The following is a 23192-nucleotide window of genomic DNA, read 5'->3' on the forward strand; positions in this document are numbered from 1 at the left end:
GCAGAGGAGGATGGAGGCTCCTCTGACCGGGCCCTCTTCAATGGTGGCTCGGTGGCCTTCGATGCCGATGGGACGTCAGTGCTGGCACCGAGCATGGGATCGGGTCAATGCCAGTGTCGATGCTTTATCTAGTGCTCGGTGCGGTCTTTCCCCGACACCGAGGATGATGCAATAGATGTCCTGGAAGGCGTTGGTGATGGACGGTCACAGACTGTGTTGTTTCCGGCGAGGTTTGTCGGTAGATGGAGTTTTAGACGCTGGTGATGACTGGGCAGAAGTTGATGGAGCAGATTTTAACTGGAAAAGAGACTCCATTTTATCCAGACGTGCTCTTCTGCCCTTGGGAGTCATTTGGGCACATTCAGGACAGCCTAATCTTAGAGACCCAGCATCTCCCATCTCTTAAATATGTTGGACATGAGTCCTGCCAAAACAGATTTTATTATAGCAAATGGAAGGCAGAGGAGAACAGATACCCCCCTATTTCTAGTTTTGTTCTATAAGCATCCCATATCCTCATTGACATACCTGCGAATGAATTTATCCAATATTTAGGTTCCCTAGCTCTACCAAATAACCACAGGCAGTTACTTAACGGGACACCAGACAAAAGTTCTTGCTCAATTCTTGCCCACTGCTTAAGGTTAGAATCTCCATGCCATCCCACTAAAGGTTTCAACTGAGAAATCACAAAACACTTTTTAAAATTAAGCAGCCCTAAATTGCCTTGATTTTTAAAATGATAAAGCAGCCGTTCTGCCACACTAGACAGCCTTTTCCTCCAAAGATAAATATTTTTCTTTGAACTTGCTTAAGCATTACATGAGGTATTAACACTGGTAATGTTCGGAAGCGATAACAGTACATTTATTTTTATGTATATTAACTACCCTCCCAAACCATGAAAAGTTTAAACTGGACCAATTCCCTCAAGTTTAAATGCGTGGGCACACGATATGAATTTTTCAATTTTTTATAATTTCTAATAGAAAGATGTAAGGTCATCATTACAGTAAAGTCTTATTATTCCATATATTGGTCCCAGCCTCCAATATATCTTAAACTTTCTTCTTTGAACCAGGTTTGAGCACTCACAGTTGACAATAAGACCAAGCCTCTCCTCCCTTTTAGCATGAACAGGCAAAACCTCTTAAAATGCTTTGGCCCTTGACTGATACCTGAGCCCATAATCTTAAATTTTGGAACTCCCTTTGTAATTTACTGCTAAATCATTGGTCCCCAAACAGGACTATCAATTAAATGGCATAATGCCTTCTTTTTCCATGATAGTATAAAGAATCTGGTTCATATCCCAGCTAGCTGAAGATCCTGGTAGGTATCTGACATTTTTGTTTCCTTTCAAGTTTGTTCCTAAATTAATGCCTTTAATAAGAGAGACCACCAGGAGAAGAAGTTTTTGGTTATGGGATCTGTTAACAATACCTTTTTGTTTATGTGAACAGTCTGTGTTTTTCCAACTCTGATACCACTTCAGATACCTTTTGTACAGTATCGTCTATTTTGTGAAGGCAATTTGAAACATAACTTGAGGAGGATGTCTTTGTCAGGAGTCTTGCCGAACCAGAGCCCGCTATGACCCATCTATTTTTGTTGGTTTTGGATCTTTTGTGGGTATGGTGGCAGATTTTATGGATATTGTTGTTGCGTCCTTCGGTGCTAGACGGTTTCGCCCCGTTTACCTCACCTTGTTCATGGCTCCTCCCGCTTACCTAGGAAAGATGGCTACCGCCACGTCTACAAGCCGACCTCTCTGATGTCCCCGGAACGGCTATGGTGCAGCCTCCCGTCTAGGGTGCGCGCGCCACCCACGTCTTTATTCCAACCTTGGCGCAAACCTCAGGGGCGTTCCCCTTTGCTGACATCATGCAATCCGGGTATATAACCTATTCTAATTTGCTAGCTTGTTGAGTTAGCAAGGACTCAATCCATTCTTGTCTAAGCTACTCTGCCGCTTCCGTGCTGCTGCTGGAAGCTCTCTTTCTGCCCTTCGGGGTAACTGCTAACCTGGGTATCCGCTCCTCGGAGGCCCTCTGCTTTATTTCAGGTGCCTTACAGGGAACAGGTACTCGCTCCTTGAGGGCCTGCTTTCCCTGTCTCGGTGCCTGCACTATCTTTATCGCATACCTACAGCAAACACCTAGTGAGTACTCTCTCAGTCTATCTCATCCACAGTACTACCTTGCTGGGAAACCTGCTTCGGAACCTCCCTATACCAATGGGGTGAGAAGGGCTCCCTCTGCCGAGGTCCCTGAGACTGCCTCACTACTGCCATTTCTGGTGGAACTCTTCAAGCTGTATAATAAAGAACTAACTTTGTGTTTGTGCATTCTGAGTCTAGCCCAGTACTGTGGCTCCTCACGGGGCTCCTCCCCGTGGGCATGGTCATCTGCCACAGTACCCAAGGATCCACCCAAACACCGCTTAACCATAACAATTGTGTAGTAATGGAGGCACATTTAATGTTAGCTAATTCCTCTCCAAGGAATTAGCAGAGAACTGCGGACAAAAGGTGCAAGCTGCAAGTTTCTAGATGGACTGCCTTAGGACTACAGCTAAGTTATTGGATTGAATAAGAGTAATTATGTCAATTTATCTCTTTGTGGAACACCTGTATTTTTAAGCAGTACTGTTGTAAGGGGTTAAGACAGTTCAAAATCCCTTACCTGTTGGAGTAAAGAGGGTGGCAGGTCGGGCCAGCTCATGGGTGTGGGAGAGAGTCCCGAAAGCTCCTGAATTAGGCAAACACGTGATGAGGTCATTTCGGAAATCTAGTTTGTGAGGATCTCCTTGCACCAGCTGTAGAAAGGGAAAAATAAATTCCTTTCAGCAAAGATTTTGCCAAGAGATGGGAGCGCAGAACTACAATGGTTGGAAATTCTGTCTTCAACCCAACAAGACCTTTAATGAGTCACTTAATTTCCAAGGTTAAACTCAGGCAGTGGTAACCATGTAATCATAAAAGAGAATTACAAATGTTGACAATGCCCTACAAATAAATTTCTGATTGTCCCATTCCCAACAGAACCCTTTTGCAAGTGGAACAGACAACTTCTTCCATCTGATCTGCAATATGATTGATGGAAGCAAGACAGTGAATAAGTTAAGAACAAGAATTCTGATTTCTTTACCAATTCTCTTTTCCATTAGATCTCCCATCAATCAGCACTGCCTCTCAGGAACTGGAGACTAACTCACAAAGCTGAAGACTCAAGTTGTCTCATGCCTCATCTGAGTGTATAGTCTTGAAAAAATAATAGTTTCCTGTTTTTCTCGCCTTTCAAATGGGTTATGTTGCCTTGCACATGGAAAGTAGGCATGTGGTAAGTAAATTAAAAGTGCTCACTTGGAATGTATGAGGGCTGGATGATAAAATTAAAAAGGCAACAGTTCTTTAATGCTTGAAACAGCAAAATGCAAATGACATGTATCTACAGGAAACTCACCATAGAAAAGACACAGCTAACTTGCTGGAGGGGGATTGGCTGGGGCATGTTACCTAACAGTTCAGAGGAGTGGCCTGCTTACATCATAAAGAAACAAATCAAGAAACTGAAAGATAAGTTGAATGTTGATGGGAAATACTTGTTTCTGGTTTCTTCAACAATTCTACTGTATTTCAGATTTGTATACCACCTTCCTCAAAAAGTGATCCAAAGCAGTTTACAACCAAAGCATAAAACACAGCAAAGGTACAATAAACAAATACCTCAAAATGAACTGAATTTCCACTCTCACTTGGAAAAAGCCAGCTATTTTCCTTAAAATATAAATACATATACATCCCAAAATCATCTATACAATGGCTAAAAAGTCTACACCCCCTTGAACATTTTTCGCATTGTTGTGTCAGTCTTCAATTCATTTAAATGAGGAATTTTTTCCACTCAACACCACACCTTTCATGGCCAACAACATTTTATGGGAGGACAAAGCATATACGTAAAGTTAAATCCAACAAGTGGATAAGTATCCACCCCCCTAAATCAGTTCTTAGTGGAAGCACTTTTGGCAGCAATGATAGTTGTGACTATATTGTTATGGGTCTTCACCATTTCTGCACACCTAAATTTGTCAATATTAGATAATTCTTATTTATAAAACTTCAAGCTCCTTGGGGAGCAGTGATAGACAGCAATTTTTAAGTCATGCCATAGATTTTTAATTGGATTGAGGTAAAAATTCTGACTGTCATGCCAGGACATTTACCGTAGCCAATCCAGCATAGTTTTGGCTGTATGCTTTGTCTCTGCCCATTTGTGTTGTGATGTCATCACTCTGTTTACGAAAGGAAGCCTTAAAAGGACCTGCCTTGTCAGTGGGCTCGCCGACAAAAGCCTGTATTCCTTTGCACAACTTTTTCCAACTTCTGGGGTAATCTGTTTTTGGGGTTATTGGGCTTGTTTTTTTTGTTTTTTATGGATGGGTTTGCATGTGAAAATGATGTTGTACTGCCCATTCTGTGATGATAGGCAGGGAGAGATATGAGGCCCTCTCCTGAGGTCGAGAACTTGGCACTGGGAGATATATCCAACATATGATGTGGTTAGCCAATGTGAAATTAATAAGGAAGGTCATGCCGACTATATTTGTATTGTTTATCTTAATGTGCAATCGATTCGTATCAAAATTGATGTACTTTTAGAGTTTCTGATAGATGAGAAGCCAGACACTTTGTGTTTGAAAGAAATGTGGCATACTGAACATAACAACAACATAAGAAATTGCCATGCTGGGTCAGACCGAGGGTCCATCAAGCCCAGCATCCTGTTTCCAACAGAGGCCAAAACCAGGCCACAAGAATCTGGCAATTACCCAAACACTAAGAAGAACCAATGCTACTGATGCAATTAATAGCAGTGGCTATTCCCTAAGTATAATTGATTAATAGCCATTAATGGACTTCTCCTCCAAGAACTTATCCAAACCTTTTTTGAACCCAGCTACACTAACTGCTCTAACCACATCCTCTGGCAACAAATTCCAGAGCTTTATTGTGCATTGAGTGAAAAAGAATTTTCTCCTATTAGTCTTAAATGTGCTACTAGCTAACTTCATGGAATGCCCCCTAGTCCTTCTATTATTCAAAAGTGTAAATAACCGAGTCACATCTACTCGTTCAAGACCTCTCATGATCTTAAAGACCTCTATCATATCCCCCCTCAGCCGTCTCTTCTTCAAGCTGAACAGCCCTAACCTCTTTAGTCTTTCCTCATAGGGAAGCTGTTCCATCCCCTTTATCATTTTGGTTGCTCTTCTCTGTACCTTCTCCATCGCAAGTATATCTTTTTTGAGATGCGGCGACCAGATGGATCACGCTGTTTTTAAATCAATTTTCGTCCCTGGGTTACCCCTAAGTCCATCAGTTGAGGAAGGAGAGGCATGGGGGAGATTTTTTTTAAAGTCTACTTTTGGTAGTAGGCAGCTTGCTGATTACTTTTGTCAAGATTGATTCGTGGGTACTATGTTTAATATACTATCCTCCTGCTGCTGCTCGTCAGGAGTTAACTACATTTCTTGAAATTTTGACGTTTGTAGTGGTGAGGTATGACAGGGTTATGTTTTTTATGGGATTTTAATTTGTATTTAGGTGGCTCTTTGAAGACTTGCTATGTCGAGTTTCCGGAGTTTCTTGCTGCTATAAAATGTTCTTAAGTTATTCAGGATCCTACTCATAGGGCTGGACATGTCTTAGGTCTACTGATTGTGTCTGAGTTTTGAAGGGAAGGGTCCAGAATTGATTCCCTATCAGTTCGGTGTTGTGGTCTGAACACTTTTTAATAACATTTGTATTCTGGGCACCTAGTTGTCCTCAGGCTGATTTTAATGAGTCTGCCACCACAAAAGTCTTTCAAAGCTCCACTGAGCTAGATAAATTTGAATGTGACTGGCTTCTTCAACAAGCCACATTGGACTTTACTGCTGTGACTTCCTTAGTGGATTCGCTATCTGCAGGTTTAACAGTCACACTTCAGAAGGTTGCACCTTTTCAGGAAAAGTGTATTATTCAGTGTAGACATGCTGTGCCTTGGTTGTCTTTGGAGTTATGACAGTTGAAGAGTTTGATGAGACATGCACAGCGCAAAAGGCACAAAGCTCCTAAGCAGTATCAGATCGCACAAAGTAAAGCAGAGTTGCTTACCTGTAACAGGTGTTCTCCCAGGACAGCAGGATGTTAGTCCTCACATATGGGTGACATCATCAGATGGAGCCCTGTCACGGAATACTTTTGTCAAAGTTTCTAGAACTTTGACTGGCACACTGAGCATGCCCAGCATGCCACTAACCCTATGGCCACACGGGGTCCCCCTTCAGTCTTGTTTCTAGCAAAAAGTACGAACGAAAAATAAAATAAAACGGTATCAAACCCAACTCTGCGGGGTGGCAGGTGGGTTTCGTGAGGACTAACATCCTGCTGTCCTGGGAGAACACCCGTTACAGGTAAGCAACTCTGCTTTCTCCCAGGACAAGCAGTGGTAGTCCTCACATATGGGTGAACAGCAAGCTACAGGCTGCCTGAGAACATAGCGGGTCAACGAGCACTCAAAAATGTGCAACAGGCACAACAACTGGGGTGCTGTTGGCAATGAAGAGGCAGCCTGAAATTCACAACGGGCCTAGGTAGGAAGTGTTGGGTTTTCACACTGGGAATAAATTACGTAGGACAGACTGGCCAAAGACGGTGTCTTGCCGACTAGCCTTGTCAAGACAGTAATGGGCTGCGAATGTGTGGAGAGAGCTCCATGTCGCGGCCCTGCAGATGTCGGCAATCGGTACTCAATGGTAGTGTGCTACCGAGATTGCCATGGCCCTGACTGAATGCGCCTTCACTCGTCCCTCAAGTGGAAGGCCTGCTTGTTGGAAGCCGAATGCGATGCAGTCTGCCAATCAGTTGGAGAGAGTTTGCTTGCCCATCGGAACTCCAAGTTTGCTTTTGTCAAAGGAAACAGAGTTGAGTGGACTTCCTGTAGACTGCGGTGCGGTCTAAGTAAAAGGCAAGTGCACGTTTACAGTCCATGGTGTGCAGAACTCGCTCACCCGGGTGAGTGTGAGGCTTTGGAAAAAAAGTGGGCAAGACGATAGACTGGTTTAAGTGGAAGTCAGTTACCACCATAGGTAGGAATTTAGGGTGAGTGCGCAGAACCACCTGGTCATGGAGGAACCTTGTATAGGGCAGTAGGTTACAAGGACTTGTAATTCACTGACCCTGCAAGCGGATGTAATGGCTATTAAGAAAATAACTTTCCATGTGAGGTATTTGTGTTCACAGGAGTGCAGGGGCTCAAATGGAGGACACATGAGCCATGCAAGTACCACATTGAGGTCCCAGGCCACGACCGGTGGGCATAGTGGAGGCTTGAGCTGTAGTAAGCCTCTCATGAAGCGACTCACAAGGGGTTGAGCTGATATCAGGGCGACCCCTATTCTTCGATGGTAAGCAGAGATGGCACTCAGGTGTACTCGGATGGAGGAAGTCTGGAGACCAGATTCCGAGAGATGCCAGAGATAGTCTAGGAGTTGTGGCATGGGGCAAGAAAAGGAATCAAAGCCTTTCTGCGTGCACCACAAAGTGAATCTCTTCCACTTAGAATAAGACGACTTTCTTGTAGAAGGCTTTCGTGAAGCTACTAGGACATGAGAGATGATAGTAGAAAGGTTGAGGGGTTGTAGTATCAACCTTTCAACATCCAGGCTGTCAGAGACAGGGTCTGGAAGTTCGCATGGCACAATTTGCCATGATTATGTGTAAAGAGGTTGGGCGCCATGCCCAGGCAAATGGGTTCCTGGACATAGCCAGCGTGATGATGTCAAACATTAAATCGAGGAATACCAATTAATTATTTCATTAAGTCCTTCTGGGTACACCGATCTCAAATTAAAAATCCAGAATTGTTCCCGCCTATTCAAGAATGATTGAGTATCACCCCCCCCCGGATGGAACATTGATTGCCTTTGTGATTTCCTCAGATTTCTGAGATATAGGGGCTTTTTGTTGTAGATCTGGTGGATAACACTGCATCTGGAGGCAGGCTAGGCGTTACTAGAGTCTCCACAGTCTCGGGGTCCCAGGTCCAGAGGAGGATGGGGGCTCCTGTCCCTGGGCCCTCTTTGCAGGCGGCTCAGTCGAAGTTGATGCCGCTGTGCTGTCTGTGCCAGCACCGGGTGGAGAAGCAAGTCGGTGCCGGTGGCGGTGTTTCCCACAGTGCTCGGTCCGGTCTTTCTCCGGCACCAAGGACGATGACGCAGATGTCTTACAGTGGGTGGACGGTGATGGACGGTCACCCGCTCCACGGTCTTCCTGGTGGGGCGACTCAGAGGTAGATGGGCCTCCACGGCTCGGTGCACTCTGTATTGGAGTCGATGGAGCAGAGCATTTTGAGGCAAACAAATGCTCCATTTTTTCCAGTCGAGGCACTGGCCTTTGGGGGCCACTTGTGCACAACTGGGGCAGCGACAGACATTGTGAGAAGGCCCGAGGCACAAAACACATACATTGTGCGGGTCCATTATGGACATAGTTCTCGGACACTCGGGACACTTTCTAAACCCGGTCACCATGTTGAAAAAAAGTTGTGTGCAGTTGGTGTCCAGACACCAAGAGGTATGCCACCGGCAAGCGACCGCAAAATGCAGGAAAACACTTACAGAGCGTCGGAGACAGAGCGCGATGGGGGACCCCAGTGAGGGTGAAAAAACGAAGATGGACTTCAAATTTTCCAGTGAGGAAAAGTGTGAGAAACTTTCTCTCAGAGCTCCTAATGTTAGAACTGTGGACCCTTGGGCCAAGATGAGGGTTGGTACTACCTCTGAGAGACGGCCCCAATGGTTCTCGTCGCCCTTGGGTGCCGGGGCCAGCAGGTCTTAGGTGCAGGTCGCCTCGACGAGAATGGAAGTGACAGCAGGCGAAGGCAAGGTCAGAGATCCAGGTCAGGGCTGGCAGCTGAGGTGCAGAACGAGAGTCCAATCCGAAGATCCGGGGCAGGCAGCAGACAGGCAGAGGCAAGGAACCAGGCCAAGGATCAAGATGGGCAGCAGACAAGCAGAGACGAGGAAGCAAGCCGAGGTCAAACCAGGAGATCAAGCTGAGGAGAGAAACACAGGAACTGGAGAACGAGGAGAAGACCGGAATCAGGAACAGAGGCACTGGCAGGAAGCAGGAACTGGAACGCCGGGACTGGACTCAGGAACCAAGGACTGGAGCAGGATCAGGAACTGAAGACAGGAACTTGGAAACGTCAAGAACAGCACTCCGAGGAGACGACCTGTTGCAAAGGCAAGGAGCTGGAGACTGAGGCAGGGTTTAAATACCCCTCAGTCCTGACGTCATCCATCGGGGCCGGGACGAGGTTTCCCGCCGCGGCCCCTTTAAGAGGCGGAGTTTCCCGCGCGTGCCTAGGGAGAGCCCCGCTGGAATGACGACGGCGTTCAGAGCCATGTGGGAGGCCACGGTCGGTTGGCCCCGGCACGGGACATGCCACGCTGACCAGAGGAGGCACCGGCCTGCGTCGGAGGAGGTAGGGGGTACCGGCCGTGGCTTGCTGCGGCTGGGAGCCACACCACCTAAATCGCGAGGGAACTGCTGCACGGAAAAAAAGAGACTAAAGGGAGACCCCGTGTGGCCACAGGGTTAGTGGCATGCTGGGCATGCTCAGTGTGCCAAAGTTCTAGAAACTTTGACAAAAGTATTTCGTGACAAGACTCCATCTGATGTCACCCATATGCGAGGACTACCATACTGCTTGCCCTGGGAAAACTATAAATCTTCACTTGACAAGGCCAGCCGTACTTAATTTACTGCACACTTCATTAAATCGTCCAAGAGAGCTGTTTGGCATAGTTAACTCATCCAGTAAAATTAGGTAGTAGTAGTTAAGCTTCATTTATGAGCAGTTTGCTAGCTATTTAAGTGAAAACGTTAAGCAGCTACAGAGTTTGGTTATGTCAGGGGTGCTAACTGCCTCTACCATGCTGCAGAACGTGTGGAATCTAGTTGGGATGTTTGAATATGTTCCTACTACAAAGATGTTAGAAATTACTTCTATGCTTAGGTCTCTGCAATGTATAATAGATCCATGTCCTTAAGAACATAAGAACATGCCATTCTGGGTCAGACCAAGGGTCCATCAAGCTCAGCAGCCTGTTCCCAACAGTGGCCAATCCAGGCCATAAGAACCTGGCAAGTACCCAAAAACTAAGTCTATTCCATGTTACTGTTGCTAGTAATAGCAGTGGCTATTTTCTAAGTCAACTTAATTAATAGCAGGTAATAGACTTCTCCTCCAAGAACGTATCCAATCCATTTTTAAACATAGCTATACTAACTGCACTAACCACATCCTCTGGCAACAAATTCCAGAGTTTAATTGTGCGTTGAGTGAAAAAGAACTTTCTCTGATTAGTTTTAAATGTGCCACATGCTAACTTTCATAGAGTGCCCCCTAGTCTTTCTATTATCTGAAAGAGTAAATAACCGATTCACATCTACCCGTTCTAGACCTCTCATAATTTTAAACACCTCTATCATATCCCCCCTCAGCCGTCTCTTCTCCAAGCTGAAAAGTCCTAACCTCTTTAGTCTTTCCTCATAGGGGAGCTGTTCCATTCCCCTTATTATTTTGGTAGCCCTTCTCTGTACCTTCTCCATCGCAATTATATCTTTTTTGAAATGCGGTGACCAGAATTGTACACAGTATTCAAGGTGCGGTCTCACCATGGAGCGATACAGAGGCATTATGACATTTTCCGTTTTATTCACCATTCTCTTATTCCTTTTTGCGTTATTAAAGCTAAGTCTTCTCTTTTCTTGGAGACCAATACTAGAGGAGGACCGGAAGCTCATCTGCATACTGCTCCCAGCATCCCCCGGGAGAGGAGTCCAGAGGTCACCGCAAGCGATCCAGGGATTGACTTCCACAGCCCCAACTTCCAGAGACCCCGCACAGTTTGCAGTAGAAGAGGACCGGAAGGCTCATCTGCATACTGCTCCCAGCATCCCCCGGGAGAGGAGTCCAGAGGTCACCGCAAGCGATCCAGGGATTGACTTCTACAGCCCCAGCTTCCAGAGGCCCCGCACAGTTTGCAGTAGAGGAGGACCGGAAGGCTCAGCTGCATACTGCTCCCAGCATCCTCCGGGAGAATCTCAAATCTTCCATTAACTGAGTGAAGATTAATTTAAGAGGATTGGTAAGTAAAGTTTTCAGAAATTTTTGGGCTTATAAAAGTTTGGTGAAAGGTGAAATTAAAGGATATATTCTTTAGAGTTTGTATGTGTCTGAGGTAATAAGCAAGACAGAGATAGTTAATTCTAGTGTCTGTCTTTCCCACCCACTCAACCCTTGATTTTTAGGCACAAGACACTTTCTCATTAAAAATCAATAAGGGTCTTATCTAAAACATATTATTGTACCAGGCCTTATTGAAAGTTTAATCATCTCCTTGTAGGACACTAGCTGATTAATTACTAAATTCACCTGTAAATTTAAAGTACTCTCATTCCAACTCCCTTAGTATCCTAAACGTAACTAGGAACTCAATAAAACTAAGATGAAGGCAGCAGTCCAGCAGCAAGAGGGGGGCTTTCCAGTCTTTTGCATTGAGTGTCACATGTATGATTTTTTACCTGCCAGTGAGAGATTGTATGTGTGCACTCGGTGCAAAGAGCTCCTGGCTCTCAGGGAACAAGTCCGATCTCTGGAGGCTAGAGTAGCAGACTTGGAGGAGCTGAGGGAGACAGAGAGGTACATTGACGAGACCTTCAGGGACATAGTAGCCAAGTCCCAAATCCATTCTGGCAGCCCTAGTGCTGCCTTGGATCAGAAAAGTCTCCCAGTAGGAGATCATCACCCTGGTGTAGCAGGAAGTAATCCTGTAGCAAGGTCCTGCTCTCCAGGTGATGTATTGTCCTCTCGCACTGAGGACAAATCTCCCAGGGCTATTGCCCAAAAGGGAAGGGTTAGGCCGGCCATCATAGTTGGTGATTTGATTATTAGAAATGTAGATAGCAGGGTGGCTGGTGGACGTGAGGACCGCTTGGTAACTTGCCTGCCTGGTGTGAAGGTGGCAGACCTCACGCGTCACCTAGATAGGATTATAGACAGTGCTGGGGAGGACCCAGCTGTCGTAGTACATGTGGGCACCAACGACATAGGAAAATGTGGGAGAGAGGTTCTAGAAGCCAAATTTAAGATTTTAGGTAGGAAGCTGAAATCCAGAACCTCCAGGGTGGCATTCTTTGAAATGCTTCCTGTTCCATGTGCAGGTCCCCAGAGGCAGGCAGAGCTCCAGAGTTTCAATGCGTGGATGAGACGATGGTGCAGGGAAGAGGGATTCAGCTTTGTAAGGAACTGGGGAAACCTTTGGGGAAAGGAGAGACTTTTCCGAAAGGATGGGCTCCACCTTAACCAGAGTGGAACCAAGCTGCTGGCACTAACTTTCAAGAAGGAGATAGAGCAGCTTTTAAACTAGAACAAGGGGGAAAGCCGACAGTCACTCAGCAGTGCATGGTTCGGAGAAATGTATCCTTGAAGGATACTAATGAAATAGGAGAGTTAGGGCATCCCAACAGAGAGGTTCCATTAAAAGCAAACATAGTTCATATGCCTATATGTAAAAAATCACCAAAGCTAATGATTTCCGAATTATCCCAAACAGAAAAGCAGGTTGTTAAAACAAGCAAAAACCACACTTTGAAATGTCTGTATGCCAATGCCAGAAGTCTAAGAAGTAAGATGGGAGAGTTAGAGTGTATAGCAGCAAATGATGAGATTGACATAATTGGCATCACAGAGACTTGGTGGAACGAGGATAACCAATGGGGCAGTGCAATACCAGGGTACAAATTATATCGCAATGATAGGGAGGATCAACTTGGTGGGGGTGTGGCACTTTATGTCCGGGAGGGTATAGAGTCCAACAGGATAAAGATCATACAAGAGACTAAATGCTCAGTAGAATCTATATGGGTAGAAATCCCATGTGTGTTGGGTAAGAGTATAGTGATAGGAGTATACTACCGTCCACCTGGACAAAATGGTCAGACAGATGATGAAATGCTAAGAGAAATCAGGGAAGCAAACCAATTTGGCAATGCAATAATAATGGGAGATTTCAATTACCAAAAAATACCAAAGTGGAACTCAAACAATTTTTTATATATATAGTAGCTTAAAAGGTGTCAGCAAGCCTGACGTTGTGTGACTTTTTCAAAGACACCAACCGCTCTTTTCAATCATTCACTTTCTTTAAATTTTAATGTTTTAAAAAATATTTTTCTAGATTTTTTTGCTTGAGGGGAGACGATCCTGGCAGATATAGTCCTCCATTCATGAAAAACAGACTCTTGAAGAATTTTACTTTTACATTTAATAGCCCAACACGGCCAGTGTTTCACTGATTAGCTTCTTCAGGGGCATGTAAAGAACATAAAACATTCATGACGTGTCTTCTTACAGTTTGAACTCTTTGTTACCACTGTTTATTATGGTTGACAGATCACTGTAAGAAGACACGTCATGAATGTTTTACATAATTAGTGACGTCATAGAACAGTTGAAGATTTAAAGAGACACGAGCCTCGGCTTCAATCCCTCCTCCTTGTTCCGGTTGAAAAAGTTGAGACGTTACGTCCTTTTGAACGGGTAGCTTGATTGATTCAAGATAAGTATACATTTCTTCATCTTCTTTATGATAACAATATTTTAAGAAGTATTACTTATCGTTTTCACAGGATAAAGACTCTTGTTTATATGTTCTTTACATGCCCCTGAAGAAGCTAATCAGGATGACTGTCTATTACAAATTTCAGTTGGGAAGCTACATAATAGTGGAGTAGGGATGGCAGTCCTAATCCCCCTGCCCTCCGAGATTGTATAACACATGCCGTGATACCCACGGAGGTCGTCTACGCCAAACAAAGGTAACAGTTTACGTTGAAGCGGTCGCAACTCCCCTGCTGGAAGTAGGCAGGGAAGAACCTGAAAGAGATAGCCTATTTTAGGCAACAGATTTATTTTAATCGCTGCCATCCTGCCAAACCATGAGAACTGCCGCTGCTCCCATTTATCGAAGTCTCCCATCAATGAATGAATTAGGGGCCTATAATTCTGTTGCATGAGCTGATTTAGGTCTAAACCCAAGTTAATCCTAAGACAGCGAATGGGGCCTGATATCCATCGAAATGGGAATTCCCGTTTGCCTGCCCTCAATAACCCAACTGAGAAGTGCACCGGGAGGATCTTGGACTTTTCTGGGTTAATCCGGAAGCCGGATAACCTATCATACTGCTCTATCATGGACATCACCCTTGGCAGGGAGACCACTGATTTTAAGAGAGAGAGGATGATGTCATCTGCATATAATGTTATCTTATATTGCTGCCCACCACATCGTATCCCATGAACATCACCCGCCCTCCAGATCGCCTCCGCCAAAGGCTCTAAGCTGATGGCAAACAGGAGGGGTGACAGCAGGCAACCCTGTCTGGTTCCTCGCCGTAGCGGAAAATGTGCAGTGCAGCTATGATTGATCGTTAAACACGCTAGGGGATCTCTATAGAGCTCCCTCACCCACACGGAGAAGGTACATCCCAATCCCACCTTATTCAAGACTGTCAACAAGAAGGGCCAGGAGACCCTATCGAAAGATTTCTCCGCGTCTAGGGTCATAAATACTGCTGGGGCGCCTTCGAATTGGCATTATGTATCAAATCAATTATTTTCCGGATGTTGTCTGATGTTGCCCTGCCTGGCATAAATCCAGCTTGGTCTTCATGTATGAGCTGCCTGATCAGACCTCGCAAGCAAAACACCAAAATTATGGCTAGGATTTTCAAGTCAATATTGAGGAGAGAGATAGGCCTATAAGAAGCACAGTTTGTAGGATCCTACTCCTGCTTGGTTGTTATAGTAATACCCGCCACATTCCCATACGGGAGAAGATGTTCCCCCTCCCTTAACTTGTTAAACATGGCTGCTAATGGGGCCCACAATAGAGGTTTTTTGTTTGTTTTTTTTATAAAAGAGGGGCGTAAAACCATCAAGTACTGGGGATTTCCCTGTTTTTAGGTCTTTAATTGCCCAGTAAGAACATAAGAACATAAGAAAATGCCATACTGGGTCAGACCAAGGGTCCATCAAGCCCAGCATCCTGTTTCCAACAGTGGCCAATCCAGGCCATAAGAACCTGGCAAGTACCCAAAAACTAAGTCTATTCCATGTAACCATTGCTAATGGCAGTGGCTATTCTCTAAGTGAACTTAATAGCAGGTAATGGACTTCTCCTCCAAGAACTTATCCAATCCTTTTTTAAACACAGCTATACTAACTTCTCGAACCACATTCTCTGGCAACAAATTCCAGAGTTTAATTGTGCGTTGAGTAAAAAATAACTTTCTCCGATTAGTTTTAAATGTGCCCCATGCTAACTTCATGGAGTGCCCCCTAGTCTTTCTACTATCCGAAAGAGTAAATAACCGATTCACATCTACCCGTTCTAGACCTCTCATGATTTTAAACACCTCTATCATATCCCCCCTCAGTCATCTCTTCTCCAAGCTGAAAAGTCCTAACCTCTTTAGTCTTTCCTCATAGGGGAGTTGTTCCATTCCCCTTATCATTTTGGTAGCCCTTCTCTGTACCTTCTCCATCGCAATTATATCTTTTTTGAGATGCGGCGACCAGAATTGTACACAGTATTCAAGGTGCGGTCTCACCATGGAGCGATACAGAGGCATTATGACATTTTCCGTTTTATTCATCATTCCTTTTCTAATAATTCCCAACATTCTGTTTGCTTTTTTGACTGCCGCAGCACACTGCACCGACAATTTCAATGTGTTATCCACTATGACACCTAGATCTCTTTCTTGGGTTGTAGCACCTAATATGGAACCCAACATTGTGTAATTATAGCATGGGTTATTTTTCCCTATATGCATCACCTTGCACTTATCCACATTAAATTTCATCTGCCATTTGGATGCCCAATTTTCCAGTCTCACAAGGTCTTCCTGCAATTTATCACAATCTGCTTGTGATTTAACTACTCTGAACAATTTTGTGTCATCTGCAAATTTGATTATCTCACTCGTCGTATTTCTTTCCAGATCATTTATAAATATATTGAACAGTAAGGGTCCCAATACAGATCCCTGAGGCACTCCACTGTCCACTCCCTTCCACTGAGAAAATTGCCCATTTAATCCTACTCTCTGTTTCCTGTCTTTTAGCCAGTTTGCAATCCACGAAAGGACATCGCCACCTATCCCATGACTTTTTACTTTTCCTAGAAGCCTCTCATGAGGAACTTTGTCAAATGCCTTCTGAAAATCCAAGTATACTATATCTACCGGTTCACCTTTATCCACATGTTTATTAACTCCTTCAAAAAAGTGAAGCAGATTTGTGAGGCAAGACTTGCCCTGGGTAAAGCCATGCTGACTTTGTTCCATTAAACCATGTCTTTCTATATGTTCTGTGATTTTGATGTTTAGAACACTTTCCACTATTTTTCCTGGCACTGAAGTCAGGCTAACCGGTCTGTAGTTTCCCGGATCGCCCCTGGAGCCCTTTTTAAATATTGGGGTTACATTTGCTATCCTCCAGTCTTCAGGTACAATGGATGATTTTAATGATAAGTTACACATTTTTACTAATAGGTCTGAAATTTCATTTTTTAGTTCCTTCAGAACTCTGGGGTGTATACCATCCGGTCCAGATGATTTACTACTCTTCAGTTTGTCAATCAGGCCTACCACATCTTCTAGGTTCACTGTGATTTGATTCAGTCCATCTGAATCATTACCCATGAAAACCTTCTCCATTACGGGTACCTCCCCAACATCCTCTTCAGTAAACACCGAAGCAAAGAAATCATTTAATCTTTCCGCGATGGCCTTATCTTCTCTAAGTGCCCCTTTAACCCCTCGATCATCTAACGGTCCAACTGACTCCCTCACAGGCTTTCTGCTTCGGATATATTTAAAAAAGTTTTTACTTTGAGTTTTTGCTTCTACAGCCAACTTCTTTTCAAATTCTCTCTTAGCCTGTCTTATCAATGTCTTACATTTAACTTGCCAATGTTTATGCTTTATCCTATTTTCTTCTGTTGGATCCTTCTTCCAATTTTTGAATGAAGATCTTTTGGCTAAAATAGCTTCTTTCACCTCCCCTTTTAACCATGCCGGTAATCGTTTTGCCTTCTTTCCACCTTTCTTAATGTGTGGAATACATCTGGACTGTGCTTCTAGAATCGTATTTTTTAACAATGACCACGCCTCTTGGACATTTTTTACTTTTGTAGCTGCTCCTTTCAGTTTTTTTCTAACAATTTTTCTCATTTTATCAAAGTTTCCCTTTTGAAAGTTTAGCACGAGAGCCTTGGATTTGCACACTGTTCCTTTTCCAGTCATTAAATCAAATTTGATCATATTATGATCACTATTGCCAAGCGGCCCCACCACCGTTACCTCTCTCACCAAGTCCTGTGCTCCACTGAGAATTAGATCTAAAATTGCTCCCTCTCTCTTCGGTTCCTGAACCAATTGCTCCATAAAGCTATCATTTATTCCATCCAGGAACGTTATCTCTCTAGTGTGACCCGATGATACATTTACCCAGTCTATATTGGGGTAATTGAAGTCTCCCATTATTACTGCACTACCAATTTGGTTAGCTTCCCTAATTTCTCTTAGCATTTCACTGTCCATCTCACCATCTTGACCAGGTGGATGGTAGTATACCCCTATCACCGTAGTCTTCCCTGACACACAAGGGATTTCTACCCATAAAGATTCAATTTTGTATTTAGTCTCATGCAGGATGTTTATCCTGTTGGACTCTATGCCATCCCGGACATAAAGCGCCACACCTCCTCCCGACTGCTCCTCTCTGTCATTGCGATATAATTTGTACCCTGGTATAGCATTGTCCCATTGGTTATCCTCTTTCCACCATGTCTCTGAGATGCCAATTAAGTCTATGTCATCATTTACTGCTATACATTCTAATTCTCCCATCTTACTTCTTAGACTTCTGGCATTAGCATACAAACATTTCAAAGTTTGTTTTTTGTTTGTATTTTTATTCTGTTTTTTTAATTGATAGGGATAAGTTAGAATTTTTTAGCTCAGTCTACTTCAAAGGGAGAGATCAGTTTCCCTAGTTGAGCCTAGTCAGATTCAGATAGACCAGGCACAGGTTTATCTGCCAGGAAAGAGGAAATGTCCTCTTCCGGTGGCTCCGCCTCGGGCATTATATATTTATTTATTTATGAACTTTTAATATACCGATATTCGTAGGTCACATCATACCGGTTTACAATCAACTCATGAAGAAAGGAAGGAGAAAATACATATAACAGGGAGGGGGAAGGGGAGCAGAGAATGAAAAGGGAGAGAGGGGGGTCAGGTGAAAGCAAGCGCATAGGGAGCGTGAATAACAGAAGTGGGGTAGAGTGAGAAAAATAAATAGGAACTGTAGTAATAGTATTAACATAATCATAACATTTCAGTGGGTTACATAATAAAATATTTCCTTAGGATACATCATTGTTGGCGGGTGAATTAGCCAGATGCAGAAGGTAGGGAGCAGCTGACGGTAGAAAGTCTTCTGTCCATGTCAACCACCTTTCCCTTTGGGTTGAGCCATCAGGTGCTGGTGGCCAATGGGGCATGAGAAGCCCCTGATTTGAACAAGGAGTGAACAAGGAGTGAAAGGCCTGGAACAGAGCAAGAAGCTAGAACAAACCAGGCAGGAAAAGAACCTGGAGATTATTAAATATTTCTTCAAGTCTTGAATACAGGAGCAGAGCCAGAGTATGAGGACTGAAATGTAGGACCAAGTTCTGACAACTGACTGATGAGACTGCCTCAGTATAAATACAAGTCTATACAGGAAACAAGATGGCTGCTGGGGTGGGGGGACTTAACAGACAATCCATACAGCTCACCAGCACCACCCACAGGCTGGAGGGGAATTTAGCAATGGGTCTTTACTATTTGGAGTTTTGAATGCTGTTCCTAACAAGATTTATTCCTTGACTTTTAATTTTAATATATACAAATACAGAAGCCAGCAACCAAAGGTAGGTAAGATAGCTGCTAAAGTAGTTAATAAAAAAAATAAAAATGAACCAAAAGGAAATAAAGGGAGGAAGGCAGAGCATCATGACTGAGTCATGTGTGTGTCTGCTTAAGCTATTTACAAAATCACAGGCCTGGAGATCACTATGGTTTGGAGGCAGACTTAGCTACAGGTGTAATCACTGAGACTTTGTGTAATGAAAACCAGACTGGAATATGACAGAAAAACAAAGCATAAAGAGGGGAATCAGAGCTGTTTATAGGAGAAAATTTTCAAAATGTCTGCAGTCAGACCAAGTTTGTGGGTACTTTTGAACCATGGACACTGTACCAATTTTCAAAGCAAAAGAACAAACTGAAAAGTAATAAACAAGTTGACTGGCATGAGAATAGGATATAAACTTGTAAACTGGGCAAGGAATTTGTTGCGTAACACAATGCAAAGCGATTAGCTACTGGAATCTCTGAGTGACCAGTGAAGTACCAAAGGGCTCAGTGAAAGGACAGCAAAATTGCTTACCTTGTAATAGGTGTTATCCCAGGACAGCAGGATGTAGTCCTCACATATGGGTGATGTCACTGACGGAGCCCTATCGCGGGAAAACTTCTGTCAAAGTTTCTAGAAACTTTTGACTGGCAGCCTGAGGCTACTGAGCATGCCCAGCATGCAATGATATTCTCTGCCACAGGGGTCTCACTCCAGTCTCGTATGTAGCAATAAGCTTTAGCAAAAATAAATTAAGAAAAATTTGAGACCCAACTCTGCGGGGTGGCGGGTGGGTTTCGTGAAGACTACATCCTGCTGTCCTGGGATAACACCTATTACAAGGTAAGCAATTTTGCTTTATCCCAGGACAAGCAGGATGCTAGTCCTCACATATGGGTGATTAGCAAGCTAGAGGCTGAGTCATTTTGTAGTGAAGCAACAGTGAAGCATTGTTGTTGAAATGAGTCAGCCGAAGATCATAGCAGGTTGGTTGTAGAAGGAGTTGGGGTTAAACTGGAAACAAGTTCTTTAAGACAGATTGTCCATAGGCTGAATCTTGTCGTCCTTGTTTGTCCAAACAGTAATGAGCTGCAAAGGTATGAAGAGAACTCCATGTTGCTGCTTTACATATGTCAATGATTGGCAGTGAACGATAGTGTGCTACTGAAGTTGACATTGCTCTTACTGAATGTGCCTTTACTCGTCCTTGGAGAGGAAGGCCTGCTTTTTCATAGCAAAACTGTATACAATCTGCTAGCCAATTGGATAGAGTATGTTTACCCCCTGCTTTACCCGGTTTGTTTTGATCATAAGAAACAAAAAGTTGATTGGATTTCCTATGGAGTGCAGTGCGGTTTAAATAAAAGGATAGAGGACGTTTACAGTACAAGGTGGGTAAGGCTGTTTCTCCTTGGTGAGAATGAGGCCTTGGGAAGAATGTGGGTAAAACTATTGATTGTTCAAGTGGAATTCCGTAACTACCTTGGGAAGGAATTTTGGATGTGTACGGAGAACCACTCTGTCATGTAGAAACTTTGTATAAGGTTCGTATGTGACAAGTGCTTGTAACTCACTAACCCTCCTAGCCGAGGTGATAGCTATGAGGAAGATAGTCTTCCATGTGAGGAATTTAAGATCACAGGAATCCATAGGTTCGAAAGGAGAACGCATGAGTCTTGTTAAAACAGATTCAGGTCCCATTCCGTCACTGGAGGCTGAATTGGTTGTTTAAGGTGTGTTAAACCTCTCATAAACCGACTGACAAGAGGTTGTGTGGATATAGGTGCATCTCCTACCTTGTTATGGTAAGCTGAGATTGCACTTAAATGTACTCTTACATATTTATTTATTTATTTATTTAAAAGGTATTTGTATACCGTTTTTTAAAAAAAGGAATTTTATCAAAAACGGTTCACATATTTAAAACAAAAATAAAATAATCAAAATAAAATGGAATTTTTAAACTTTACATAAAAATAGGCAATAACTAGACAGGATGCTAGTATATAAAATTTAAAAATATAAAAGTTTTGGGGCCATGGGCTTATTGTTTTGGGGAAAAGGGGGGAAGGGGGAATGGGAGGGGGGGAGGGGGAGTGGGAAAAATACAATGTAAAAATGATATAATAATAAAGGGGAAAAGGAAGGAGGATATGATAGTTGGAGACATGTGAATGAGCAAATATGTTGTAGTTGTGAGTAGCATAAATAGGGTTATAATGGGTGTAGTTAAGTTTGTGAATGTAGGTTCGGTATGGATGGTTGAGTTTAGTTAGAAGACGTATTGAATGCAAGTTGAAAAAGATAGGTTTTGAGAGATTTTTTGAAATGAGAAGGGTTGGATATTGAGCGAAGATGGTTTGGTAAAGTGTTCCAGAGTGTTGGACCAGCTATTGAAAAGGCTCTTTTTTCTAGTGAGGTCTAATCTAGCTTGTTTAGGAGAAGGGATATCTAGTAAATTTTGATTAAGTGATCTTAGGTGTCGTGTCGGTTTGTATATGCGCAGTAGTGAACAGAGCCAGGTGGATGTATGATTATGGTTATGAATTAAGCTATGGATAATAGAGAGAATTTTGTATTTTATTCTGAACTTTATGGGTAACCAATGTAGCGATTGTAAAATAGGGGTGATATGATGGCGTAGAGAAGTTCTGGTTAATATTCGGGCTGCAGAGTTTTGGATCAGTTGAAGGGGATATAGTGAAGAGTCTGACATTCCTAAGAAAAGAGCATTGCAATAGTCCAAGCCAGAGAAAATTAAAGATTGAAGAATGGTTCTATAGTCTCGGTAGAATAGTAGAGGGCGAAGATGTTTTAACAGTCGTAGTTTGAAAAACGATTTTTTTGTAAGTGAGGATATGTGTTGTTTTAAGGAAAGATCTGAGTTAATGTTTACACCTAGGCTGATAGCTGAACGTGTTATGGGGATAGTAACATTATTGATTGTCAGATGTGATGGTGGGCCTAATGAAGAATCAGAGATGGAAGTTAAGTGTATAAGCTCAGTTTTTGCCGGATTTAGTTTTAATCTATTGTGGGAAAGCCAAGAGTTAATAGTAGATAAATAAAGAGAAACTAAGGATAAAGTGTCTGACCATGATGATTTATATGGGACAAAGAATTGGATGTCATCTGCATAAATTTTCAATTGAAGATTAAGGGAGGATAGAATATGGCATAAAGGAAGAAGATATATGTTGAACAGAATAGGAGAGAGAGATGAGCCCTGAGGAACGCCGGAATTAATGATGTATGGGGAAGAGCAGTGCTGATTATAATTGACTTGTTGAGGTCGGTTGGAGAGAAAGGATGTAAACCAATTCAAAACTATGCCTATGTTTTGAAGACCTGAAATGAGTATCTGGTGATTAATAGTATCGAACGCTGCTGATATATCTAAGAAAACTATAATGTAGTCTGTATATGAATCGAATGCACGGAAGAAAGTATCAAAAGAGGATAGAAGGAGTGTTTCTGTGGAATGACCTTTTCTAAATCCATGTTGATTAATATGAAGAATATTGTGCTCAGTTAAAAAATCGGTTAACTGATGGAGTACTACAGATTCTATTAGTTTGGCCAGGGAAGTAAGAGAAGCTATGGGTCTGTAATTGTTGAGATCATATGTATCTTTTGCTTTTAGAATTGGTAGTATAGAGGTCTTTTTTAAAGTGTGAGGGAATTCGCCTGATTCTAGAGATTGATTAACTAGAAGAGTAAGGAAGGAGCAGGCTTCAAGTTTGAGAGCTTTGAAAAAGGCTCCAGAACAGGGATTATAGGGGGAATTGGAAGGTTTTTGTTTGTTTATAATGGCTAGGATAGAAGTGTCTGAAGTAGGGGTGAATTCTGACCATGATTGACTAGGTACTTCTTTTGTTTGAGTGGGATAAGGAAGGTTTGAAAATTCTGCAGAAATGTTAAGTACTTTAGTTTCAAAATGTTTGGCAATTTTATTGCAGAAGTTGGTATTGACATTTATGGAGTTTTCATTTTGGGGAGAGGTTAAGTTTTTTACTATATTGAATAGTGTGTTTGGGTTGCCATTGGCTTTGGCAATGATATTGGCATAGTAGAGTTTTTTTGTTTGATTTATTTCTTTATTGTAACGAC

The 23192-nt window shown here is 43.0% G+C and overlaps 1 protein-coding gene across 5 annotated transcripts in view; it reads right to left on the reverse strand.

Annotated features, from left to right (window-relative positions):
• FBRS (fibrosin) overlaps window positions 1–23192 on the reverse strand; it is a 274396-nt gene that overhangs the window by 55028 nt on the left and 196176 nt on the right. For all 5 annotated transcript variants that reach the window (XM_029606818.1, XM_029606819.1, XM_029606817.1 and 2 more), the window contains one exon: window positions 2685–2817. In XM_029606818.1, the coding sequence (XP_029462678.1) occupies window positions 2685–2817 (133 nt within the window). The remainder of the gene's footprint in view (window positions 1–2684; window positions 2818–23192) is intronic.

The sequence above is a fragment of the Rhinatrema bivittatum genome, chromosome 6, assembly GCF_901001135.1.
Source record: "Rhinatrema bivittatum chromosome 6, aRhiBiv1.1, whole genome shotgun sequence".
NCBI classification, from domain to species: Eukaryota; Metazoa; Chordata; class Amphibia; order Gymnophiona; family Rhinatrematidae; genus Rhinatrema; species Rhinatrema bivittatum.